The sequence below is a fragment of the Protopterus annectens genome, chromosome 9.part0 (genome assembly GCF_019279795.1).
Source record: "Protopterus annectens isolate FY-2018-M chromosome 9.part0, PAN1.0, whole genome shotgun sequence".
Lineage (NCBI taxonomy): Eukaryota > Metazoa > Chordata > Ceratodontiformes > Protopteridae > Protopterus > Protopterus annectens.
In genome coordinates, this window is record NC_056743.1 from 1,013,871,168 (window position 1) to 1,013,883,872 (window position 12,705).

Here is a 12,705-nt window from a genome sequence, read left to right on the forward strand (position 1 = left end):
ATGAGACAGGCTTCCAGGAAATGATAGATGCGAATGACCTTTGTCCTAGAAAAAGCTATTACTGGAGCTATGCAATTGGTAAAGACTCTGGATGCAGTACATACGCCAAAGGGCAAGGAAGTGAGCTTGAAATGTCTCCTCCACTACAAACCTGGGCAGTTTTATGTGATCCTTGGCAATGGAGACATGCAGGTAAGTAATCTTTAGTTGAAGCAAAGGTAGGAGGCTTTGGAGGGGTGAGCACTCAACTGTGGGAAAAGAAGAAACATGTTTAGATGAGACGAGTCCAGGACTGGCGTCCAGATTCCTTCTCTCTTGGTACCAGGAACAGAATAAAAGCTTGTGCCTTAACAATACTCTTTCTACCTTTCGGAGGAGGAATCCTCTTCTTGTCAAATAGGTACTGAAACTGTAATTTGTAACTCTGATGGATGTTTTTTAGGACTAACTGGTTCTGTGGATTTTTTTCCAGTTTTGAACAAAGAATATTAAGTGCCCTCAGACTGACTCTTTTTAATTGGGAAAGGAATGGCATGAATTTGTTGAGGTTGGGGGCAGCTGTCTATGGGTCATGGCTGCTCCCTCTGGGAGTCACCACCCTGCCCCCCCCCCCCCCGCTTGTCCTTTGGTTGTGCTTGCCATTCCTTCCTTAAAATTTGCCTTTTTTCTTTCTCTAGACTTATTTTTGTCTCATTTAAGATACAAGTCCACGTTTGGCTGCTGAAATTTGGTACTTGTGCTTAAGAAATATATTTAACTGATTGTATGGTTTGCCTTTTTCCTGCAGGCTCTTGAACAAATCACCTTCAGTGGGGATGTGTGTATGTGGGTGAGGGGGGTGCAAAGAGGAGATCTTGCTCAAGGGTTCCACAAAGAGCACAGTCTTTATATCACCTGCAAGGGGCTGAATTTTCACCCAGACATGTCTCCAAATAACAGAATCACAGTTCCTGAGGTGCCCGGCCACCAAATAGAGAAGTCACACAAGTCAAGCATCTCGTACTTTAAAAATCATTATCTGAGATCCCCTCTGCCTTACCCTTCATCTTTTCCAGCCAGGATTGCTGGAAAGCAAGCATTGACGTCTAGCAGCTGAAGGCTATCATGGACAGGGTAGCAGAGATACAAACTTTTTTCCCCAACTATACTGAGTATCCTACACGTGCCCTATCGCTGGAATAAGGTTCCTGGTAGAGTCTGAACAGATCCTTTATCTGGCCCATGTTGACTGCTGAAACTGATGTCTTTCAAATAAAATGTGTGTGTGACTGGCAGCTACAACTTCTGCTAGTTACCTAACAACTATTAATAAATTAACTAAGATACCATGACAAACGTTGTACTGAATGTCAGAATCAAAACTACAAAGCTATTTGACAGACCATTAAAAAATAAGAAAATAAACTATTTTCAACTGACAGCACACTAGTGGGGTAAAACTGTAATCAGTATTAACAAAAATTGAAACAGCAACCCTTTTATTTGCATATTATGTTGAAAGAAGTCACAATGGCTATCAAATCAGTCCAGTTGACAGAATTAGCCCATGATTAGCTTCCCCTTCTGTAACCTTAGCCAATCCCTCTTTTGTCTTTCCACTGCTTCAGATGGTAAATTCCATGAGCCCATCACACCTCCTTGTGAATTGGTATTTCCTCAAGTCTTGACCTGTCCCCATCCTAACTGATGGCCATGACTCTTTCTTCATTTCTCTTCTTACTCTTCAGTTCTACTCCACATGCCCGTTAAAAATGTAGAGTATCCAAGATTACATCCTCCCTATTACAAAAAAAAAATCCATCTCTTCTCTGTTCCACTGTATACGCTTACCAATACAAATGCAGGCCAAACAAAGATGCTTAATTAATTTAAACACCAACAAACAAAGACAAGCACTAGGATACATTTCAGTGTAGATGTTCCCAACTTGGTCATCAAATAGGTCCTAGACAGGTTCCCCAGCCAGCTGGGCCCATCTGAATACTACTTTAAAATAACATCAGTGCAAAAAATGCTGTTACATGAGTCAGAGTAAAAATGGAAGGTGCAGAGAAACCAGAATTACTAGGTCCCTCTGAAAATATAATGATGATGTAGGCACATCAGATGTTTCTAAAATAATGTCGTCTATGTTATAAAACCACTTGTAACATCCAGATCACAACCCTAACTCCACCCTCAAGCTTCTCATGGTCAGTAACATGGCTGTACCTCATCAAAGTCAGCGATGATCTCATTGAGGAGCCGCAAGCACTCCACTCCTTCATTGTTGGCCTCAAGCTCTACGTAAAACTCGGAAAAGTTACTGATTGATGCAAACATGACGGCCACACACTCACACGACTGGTAGTATAGTTCATCATTTCTGCGCTCTCGTGCAAGAAAGTGTGCAGCAACATCTTTGGGAAGGATGTTGTGAAGCAGACGTCTGTTATAAGCCTGAAGCTCCTCCATATCTTCTTTCTCTTCTGTTGCCTTGAAAGGAGAAAAAGTACAATGACATTTGGTATCTGGCACTGTACAAGTAAGAAGTACACATGTTGCTCTTCATTTTAATTTCACTGAATGCCTTTATTATATCTCCAAATAAAATTCCTTTATATCTGGCATAAAGAAAACACAATGCAATCTCAAATGCAGAGAAAAACAAAGCTTGCTTTTTCTAAACCCCAGCATTATTTATTTTATCCCACAGTCCCTTGGTGAAAATCTTAATGCACTTTTTGCTCATCCATCAGTCTACATGCATAATCCTACCTGCAATTTCCAAAGAAAATCAAGGCGTGCTGTGGACTCCACTTGGTGGGCATGAAGGTAAAGTGCTAATGCAAACAACAAGAGGATAACTGGGGTCATGTACTTCAGAGCCACCTTACCCTCTGGGCTGGAGCAAAGAAATGTAAAGAAATGCAAATTAAGCATTGATTAATGCAGATTATGCGCATTACTCACAGAATAATGTAACTTACACAGCAATTAACATGCATTACACAATCATTAACATACATTAAACAGTGATTACTGTAGAACAACTCATTGTGCAAACCACCCACCTTCCCATATCTTCTGTCATTCTCTCTGTGGAATTAATGTGTGCCTAAAAAATTTAGTGCAGGGTGTGTGTGTGTGTGTGTGTGTGTGTGTGTGTGTGTGTGTGTGTGTGTGTGTGTGTAGGTTTATTAAAGGAAATCCAGTTTCTCTGGGATTTTTCTGCAGTCTACTAATACTGATTCACAGAACACTAAAAAATTGCCAAGCAACAAAGTGTGATATGCTTTACAGCTCATTCATGTTGTAACCAGCACCCTGTGTAAGGTGAGGTACCAATGTATTCATGGACTTTATCTCTTCCCATTCTGAGTCTTGTACTATGAAACCATTCAGATCTGTGGTTATTTTGCTAAAAAAATAATATCAAGCAGCTGCAGCTTTAGGAAGGTTGCCATGACAAACACCTAACAGAGCAAGAACTCAGCAAACAGACAAGTTTCTTAAGCCTACACTTCCCTTTCCCCATTACCCAGACTGCGCTTCCTCTAATCCACTACAAGATGACACAATATAAACAAAAAAAAAGAATAATCAAATTTAACTTCTTCAAAGGACGTCAGGTGGGCTGTGTATATGTCAATCATGTATTATTTCTAGAACATAGAGGGGCAAACCATGCTCCTACTGGCCTGATACACCAAGTGCAGTATTGTGTGTGTATGTCAATATCCATAACTCCATATTTCACATAAAAGGGCATGACATGAGGTAAAAAAGGAAAATAAAAAAGGAGAGAGAGATGCAGTATAGGCTGCATAAGAAAGGCTGTGGTAGTGATATGTAATGGGGGAGGTGCTCATATTGCGGGGCATGGGATGGGCTCACAAAGCTTTGGACTGGAACAGGATTTGGTGGAGTTGTAGAAACATGCTGAAGCATCAAGGAAGAATGAGGGAGGAAGAGGTACTACTGGGAATATTAGGCAGATGAGAAAGGGCAGGGAGGAAATGGAGAAGAGTAAACAACAGGAGGCCAAAAGACAGGATGGTATGGGAATAGAAAGAGAGAAGAATGGCAGAGGACAACAGGACATGGGCAGAGGTTAGCAAAAAAGTACAGGTAAGCAGGGCAGTGCAGAGAAAGGTGAAGGGAGAAGATGGAAGTTGCTGTCACACAAGGGATGAAAAGGAGAAAGAAGCCAAAGCAGAAGGAAAAGATTAGCCAGTAGTGGCAGAGGCTAGGAATAATTGTGAACCAACACCATATGGAGAAATGGGGATGAGAAAGGAAGGGAATTTTAGCTAAATGAGAAGGGTAGAGGATGAAAGCCAAATAACACCCCACAGCTGGTACAAAGACTGCAAGAGGGATGGAAAACAGATCAGGTGTAATAAAAGAGGGGATACATCCAGCACAGACAGAGAAAAGGACAGGGGTGGTGGAACCATGCCACAATTTGATACTGACTAAACGGGATGCGGTAGTACTGAGACTGCAACATTACAAACTCAGCTTCCCTTTACCCCAAAAGCTTTACTACTGTAAGCAAAAAATCCTGGCTGATAGCCTCACCCTGAGAATGATGCCATGGGAGGTATACAGAGCAAATATACAATCTAGATACTATAAAACATTACAAAACAATGCAGACTTATTTTACAGAATGGCCTATAGCAACATCTACAGTATAGCTGCTACCGAAAAACAGCATTATGTAAAGATGCCTGGAAAGATACCACATGCTCTTTAATTCAGTGCACATGAATTTTCATTCCAAACTCTTCAAATAAACACAGAAAACACAATAGTAACATCTTTAGAAGCAAACATGACTACGCTTTTTTCTTTTTTAAATGGCATACAATAGCTGCTGCCTGTGTGCAACCAAAGTGAATGCAATGCACTCTCCTCTGTACTCCTGCTTTGCAAAAACAAAGTTGGAAAGACTAACAGCAAAAGCCATTTTAGGCATAAAGAACAGGTTTGTTCTCATGAGTATCCTGCTGTGAAAAAAACTGCAAGGCTTCTTAGACCTTACAGACTAAAGTTTACAGCACAAAAGTTCTGCCAGCTGAGAGTCCACTGAACCAGCTAGTTCAAGGTGAGGCAGACAAGTTTACCCTATATTTTAACTGTCAGGCAGAAGAGAGAGCCAGATAATGAATCTTGAGGTCAAGTATACTATATCATCTTTCAAAAATCTGTGGAAACAGTGGCAGAAAATGTAGAGAGCTGAACTTTCACAACGGTTCAGAAGTCATCCGAGAGAAGTAGTGTAGAACTTTGCATAACCAAAATGTACAACCCAATGGGCAAAGAACCAAGAAGTAAAACAGAAAATCCCAACAACCGGTCAGGTCACGACAACTTTAATGGAGAATAAAAATCCAATCCGGTCGCTGAGCACTTTCGCTAGCAATGTGGCTTCTTCAGAGTCCCAGTTATTCTCCATTAAAAATGTCATGACCTGACCGGTTGTTGGGATTTTCTGTTTTACTTCTTAGAACTCTGCATACTCAGCAAGACTGTGGAAGATCAGACTGCTTCTGAACATTGTCCTTTCACTTGGCAAGGCATGACTTCTAGTTGGAAGGACTGATGATTTCCTTCAATATTTGAATATGTTTTGCTGATAAAGGAGCACTAATATGATTCGGGGCAAACATCCCATGCACAAGAGTTGAGTAACTAGAGGATGGGATGCAACACTGCCCCTTTACAGCTGTAACACTAATGTTTTCTGACTGGGACACTGCAATGGTGGCCAACAAATGAACCACAGAAGGAGTGTGAACTGGGGTTATCTGGGTCACTATAAATAACTGTTCTGAGTAGTACCTTTTTGGAGCAGGAGAAATGTTGGAGCGAAGACAACAAGCAGAGGGAAAGTAGACAAAATCTATCTTCTCAGGCTTCAGATCACTGTCACAGGGAAAAACTTGTTTTTTGAATCTAAGCAATGTCTTTTGTCCCCTCTGTGTTGCTACTAGCAAGAAAACATTCCTGTTTAGCTTCTTTTCACATATTAGAGTCAATCTTTTCTTTACGGAATTAAAAACAGAATAGTCTGCTCATTTAGCAGACTCTTGCGACTAAAGGCCCAATCCTAGACATTCATTGCCTTCCCTGTGCAATACATATGCATGTGTTCCATCTTACTATTCAGCTACTGTATCCTCTCTGGCTACAGGGACTGCTACCAAGAACAGTCCTCCAGGAAAGATGCACAAGGTCTGCAGTACAGAATGGTTCAAAGTAAGGCAATGCCAACTTTTCAGTTATAAATCTGAGGTCTCAAACCTAAGCTATGGGAAGCCTTGGTGGTCTTAAATTGTGGATTCCTTTCATAAACTGTTTCACTGCAAAGCATGAGTCCACAGTAGGAAACAAAAGCAATGCAGGTACAAATACTGGACAAATAAACCTTAACAGAAGAGTAGGCTACATCATCATTAAGCAGAGTAGGAAAGCATTTATAGAATCTGAATTACAGACCTATAGAATGGCCGTATTCTTTGAACTTGACACCAGCAAGAAAATCTGTTCCATTTAAGCAAACACGGTTTTACAGTACCAGGCCTCCTAGATTACTTAAAAAGAGGTAACAACTCTTGGGGGTGGGGGGCACGATGCTGGCTATTACATGTCAGCGTGTGATGCTCCATGTCATAGTACTGCAAGACCTGAGGTATGGCTATAGCACTTGCCTTCTTACACAGTTAGGATGTGAAAAGCGAAAGGCTTGGCAGTTAATATTTGAGAGAAGGATAAACCAATGATACTTTGGCCAGAGAGAACCAATGCAAATTAAGTGCTTTTTATGTTCTTTTTTTCCTTTCTTATATCAGCTTTAAAATGACAGGAGTTGGATGAAATGCACAAAGAACCCCTTAGGTCCAAGCTGGCACAAAAGACATCAGTCTTCCTTTCCATGCTTTGTTGTAAGGAAGTCTTGAACAAAACTGAGGAAGCTAATGGTGCAAGTGAGAGGAACATTGATTCAGAACTGTAAAATTCCACTTTCTACTGAACATGAAAAAAAAGGTTTTCTGTACAGCTTGGAATCCTGGGAGTGACTTCTTTGCTGAGATTGTCTACCAGTGTGTTCTGTTGCTGCCTTAAAATGTAAATAGCCAAAAGAGAAGTCATGATTGCTCCCAGAGTGCTGCAGATAATCTTTACAGATGGTCTCTTGATGTACACAAGGCTACAGTATAGTCTGTCATTATCTTAATGACTCCTGGCTTTACCAATAAGTTTGAATGGTGACAGAGCCAGGCGTACCATTCATCATTTCTTTATGAATGATAAGTTGATCCTTATGTTTGGAAGGTGACAGGCTGAGAACCAAGAAGTATTGTTACAGGGTACACTGAGCAAAATATATGAACACTCTGTCAGTTGATGGTGCAGAATTGGAGGGCTATTTGATCAAGGCAGGGATCCCAGGAGGAGGGCACATTTCTGGGAATAAATGCTCCGATTCCACAGGTTCTCCTGAGTTACCAATGGATTCTTATCATACATCTTACATTAAAATCCATCAGAAATTAATAAAATATGTAATCCTATGCCTGGAGACAAGTCTTTGCAATCAGAAACTTTTACTCGTAACTGGAAGTCTAGTTAAACTGCTCTACCCTATTATAGGTGAGAGACATCATACATTTTGCTACTTTCAAGTTGACTTCTAAGAATCCTTTGGTCTTGGTGAACAGGTCTAAGTTTTCTTTGTTGAAAGATACGCAAGCTCTGGGAATGGTTATGTGTCTGCAGAACATATATGATTCAATTTTGGAGGTAATACGCTTGACACAATCTCCTGGCATAGGTAAATGTGGAGTTACATTAATGCACATACACTGGTATGAGACATTTGGTGAACACACTGAAAGCAGCATGTAAGGCCAAATGGAAATGCCCTCCACCAAAAAAAAAATCTCAAGAAATGTTTCAGGTCTTATGAACAACATCCTTCAGTTTCCATGGTTACTATGAAGGCATCCTACATCAGGATGGCAGTAAAGTTTATAGTGTCACTATCCTCGACTTTTATGTTTTACTAAACTAATTTAGATATGTCAGATTCAAGACTGGTATTCGCTGCTTATCCTGGTTTTTTGTTTTGTTTTGAAACCATAAACAGCCATGCATACAGCCCTTCTTGTCCAACTATAAACCATCCAACAATATTTTAAAATGCTTGTCCTGGTGAGGGTCTTGGTAGGAACAACACACTCCCTTATCCCTCACAACAGTCTCTAGATCATCCATTCACATTTTATTCCAGTAGAGCTGGGTTACTACCCCATCCATGTACTGAGTCTACAGTAGGGGCCTCCTCCCATTGAGCAATGTATCGTACACTTCCCATTCAAGGTGCTGGGGAGATATCCTCACAAGGTGAACAAGCCACCTCAACTAACATTCTCAAGACATAAGAGTAGTGGCTGTACACAGACCTCCTGGATAGACAAATTCTTCTCTCCATCATGAATGTGAGCTCAGCAACCCTGACAAGATTCCTCACTTCTGCCTTTTGTATCCATGATCTCATCCTCTTGGTCACTGCCCAAAACACATAACCATAGGTGAAGGTGTGGACACAAGAGTGACCAGCAAACTTTTAGTCTCTCATCCTATGGCTCAGTTCTTGCTCGTCACCACAGTCTAGTACAATGCCTGCATTACGGCTGTCACCATATACCTCTGTTGGTCACTCTCCTAATCTATTCTACCTTCACTCATGAACATAACCTCCAAATACTTAAATCCTTCCACATAAAGTTGTTCTAGCATATGTATTAGCTATAAAGATGATTTGTCCAGAAATTGCTTGATTAAAAGTCAGACTACAGTGGATATAAAAAATTTACACACCCCTGTTAAAATGCCAGGTTTTTGTGATATAAAAAAAAAGACCACAATAAATCATTTCAAAACTTTTCCCACCTTTAATGTGACCTATAACCTATATATTTCAATTAAAAAAAAATCTGTTAGGGGAATAAATATAAAAAATAAAAAAGTACAATAAGCTGGTTGCATAAGTGTGCACACCCTTAAACTAATACTTTGTTGAAGCACTTTTTAATTTAATTACAGCATTCAGTTTTCTTGGGTATACGCCAGCCATCAATTAGAGAGACTAATTAACCCCAAATAAAGTTCAGCTGTCCTAGTAGGATTTTCCTGACATTTACTCAGCTGCCTGCTACAGCAAAAGCCATGGTTCGCAGAGAGGTTACAAAGCATCAATGGGATCTAATTGTTGAAAGGTATCAGTCAGGATAAGGATACAAAATAATTTCCACAGCATTGGATATACCATGGAACACAGTGAAGACAGTCATTAAAAAGTGTAGAAAATATGGGACAACAGTGAAGTTGCAAAGAACTGGACATCCCTCCAAAACTGATAAAAAGGCAAGAAGAAAACTGGTCAGGGAGGCTACCAAGATACCTACAGCAACACTGAAGGAGCTGCAGGAATTTCTGACAAGTACTGGTTGTGTACTACATGCGACAACAATCTCCCGTATTCTCCATATGTCTGGACTATGGGGTAGGGCTGCAAAACTTTTCTTACACAGAAAAAAATCCAGGCCCGGCTAAAATTTGCAAAACAATACATCAAGTCTTCCAAAAGCATGTGAGAAAATGTGTTATGGTCTGATGAGACCAAGTTTGAACTTTTTGGCCACAATTCCAAAAGGTAAGTTTGGTGCAAAAACAAAACTTTGCATCATCAAAAGAACACCATCTCCACAGTGAAGCACAGTGGTGGCAGTATCATGCTTTGGGGTTGCTTTTCTTCAGCTGGAACTGGGGCTTTAGTCAAGGTGGAGGGGAATTATGAACAGTTCCAAATACCAGTCACCTTTGGCCCAAAACCTTCAGGTATCTGCTTGAAAGCTGAAGATGAAGAGGAATTTCACATTTCAACACGGCAATGACCCCAAGCATACATCCAAATCAACAAAAGAATGGCTTCAGCAGAAGAAAATTAAAGTTTTGGAGTGGCCCAGCCACAGCCCAGACCTAAAATCCAATAGAAAATCTGTGGGATGACCTGAAGAGGGCTGTGCACAAGAGATGCCCTCGCAATCTGACAGATTTGGAGTGCTTTTGCAAGGAAGAGTGGGCAAATATTGCCAAGTCAAGATGTGCCATGCTGATAAAACTCCTACCCAAGAAGACTGTATGCTGTAATTAAATCAAAAGGTGCTTCAACAAAGTATTAGTTTAAGGGTGTGCACACTTATGCAACCAGCTTATTTTGTGTTTTTTATTTTTTATATTTTTCACCTAACAGATTTGTTTGTTTTTCAATTGAATTGTACAGGTTATAGGTCACATTAAGGGTGGGAAAAGTTTAGAAATTATTTATTGTGATCTCATGTTTTTTTATATCACAAAAACCTGGCATTTTAACAGGGGTGTGTACACTTTTTATATCCACTATAGGTGATTGTCTTCTGCAGTAGTTTGAATGGGACCAGTAAACAGGAGTTGCCACAAAATCTGGAATGTAACCTGCTGATATCACCTCCCTCACCACACTACATGTGGTTATCTTGAACCATTCAGTTGAAAAAAAGGGGGAGAATGGTACTCCTAAATACTGAAAGTAATGGTGTAGCATAGAACAGATCATAAACGTGGCAGACATTGAGTAGTGAAGAATGCTTTCTCTTGGTGGCTGTTATTACACTGGTTTGGACTTCCAGTTTTACTGTTTTAAGTGGAACTGTCACTTTCTTATTTATTTTACATTTGTTTACTGGGAGTCCAACTGGGCGAGTTGCCTGCTTTCGTAGGAGGCCCGGGGAGAAAAGCTCCATACAAAACACAAGAAGATATACACTAATACAGTACAAAGATTAATAAAAACATATAATACAAGAATAATGGAATAGACATATACATTTTAATGTGCTCATGCAAACTATATGCAAGAAAAAAAGTTTAATGTAGTAAAATTGGGGACAACATAAGTAAGATGCAACAGTCATACAATTACATATTCTTATCTGTTTTTTGCCCTGTCTAAAAGGGGAAAGACTCACAGAGGAATTTCCTAATGTACTTTGGCATGAGAGACTTGGAAAACCTGATCTATATTCAGCATGGTTTTCCCTTTTCTCTTTCAGATCTTTTAATACTTTTTTTGAAGAAGCACCCCTTGCTAAAAAAAGGGTCATCTAAATGCTCCTCCTTACCATTTATAACTTATATGTAGGTCCTAAACTTTTCATGTCTAAGAACAGTGCTAGCAATGGTGGCTCTAATGTTGAGTCATACTCAAAGCTAACTGAACATCAGCTCTGAACCAACTACTCAAGTATGTTTTTAAAATCTCACCCTGGCACTGTACCACTTGGATCTGTTAGTCAGGAGCCATAATAAGCACACTTACACAGGTGAAAACTTTCTTACCACACTTATCAAAAAAGTCTTTTGCTACTAGATAAAGTATGTACAGCCTCTGTCATTTTGTACCCTTTACAAACAAACAAATCCATGAAAGCAGGGTCAGCCAAATGCTAGGTCATGGATGAAAAAGGTCATTAGACTAGCCCACCTACTTAGATAAACAAAATAATTGCATTTTGTATAAATATTTAACATACTCTTGGATAATTCTGTAACTACTGTATGATTTTCTAGGAGGAGGCGCTGAAAATCTGACTGCAAAGACTTGGAGTACATTCTCAAATCAAGGGATAAAAGACATTGCCAAATGTTTGGGAATCTCTACCTTCAGTGGATCGGCACACCTCTTTTAAGAGAGTAATGTCCTTTATAGCCTCATTTAAAATGATTTTCATAAGCTGGAGAATACATCTAAAGGTAATACATCTGGTGAAAACCAGAGGAAAGTGATCCATCATCCTGAAGAGTCACTGGATGAGCCAAGAGAGGAAGCAGAAGATAGTGGGGGGAAAGAGATGGGGGTCACTTTCTGTTTTGGAAATGTTAAGATACTGTGGGTTTAAGAGAGGCTGCTGAACACAGAATCTCCTGGTTTAGTAAAGAAAAATGTTCCAAAGCAAATCTGGCATAACCATGTTGTAGCACATACAAAAAAGAGCCATGATAGCTATCTGGGTTGTTGGGGGTGCCAATGTCTGATTCTGAAACTGCCAGGTTTCAAGTGTGTGGGGGGCAGGAAATTGGGTACTGACATTCCAGTATCAGGCATCTGGATATCAGATGTGTTTCACAGATATTACTTTAAATTTTGTCAGAAAATAGCAAAAATCACCCTGGACTGAAAAACTTTAAGCAAATGAAGTCGCTGACAGCCCCATTAGGGCATGTATTAAACCAGCCCCAGCACTAACCATCTTCGAACCAGTACCCAGAATAGGAGACTTCCATTTATGTACAAAAAATGTAGCATTGCCAGGAGCCATTTTAAGAAAAATACCTGGTAGAGAAACAGTCTGTCTTTGAGCTACCACCTCTTGTTATCCCCAGTGAAACAGAGGGGTACCTAGTAGAGTTGAGGGAACTAGAATACACATGTTCCAGCAAGTGTGGCAGTGCAATTCTATGCCAAGTGCATGGAAAAGTGGCTTTACCAAAAATATCAGCTAAGGCACCTGGTTTACCAATACTTGGCCCTGTGTCAAACCTGATATTTAGTTTTTTAGACTTGTGAGCAGAACTCTCACTGCCTGGTCTTTTTTTAAAAGACATTTCCTTATT

General features: G+C 40.0%; 1 protein-coding gene across 1 annotated transcript in view; it reads right to left on the reverse strand.

The window, feature by feature from the left end:
* The window catches only part of ADCY6 (adenylate cyclase 6), a 1,739,117-nt gene that overhangs the window by 146,235 nt on the left and 1,580,177 nt on the right, over positions 1 to 12,705 (reverse strand). The window contains exons 19-20 of the mRNA XM_044083802.1: positions 2,758 to 2,884; positions 2,212 to 2,475 (exon numbers count right to left, since the gene is read on the reverse strand). Coding sequence (XP_043939737.1) covers positions 2,212 to 2,475; positions 2,758 to 2,884 — 391 coding nt within the window. The remainder of the gene's footprint in view (positions 1 to 2,211; positions 2,476 to 2,757; positions 2,885 to 12,705) is intronic.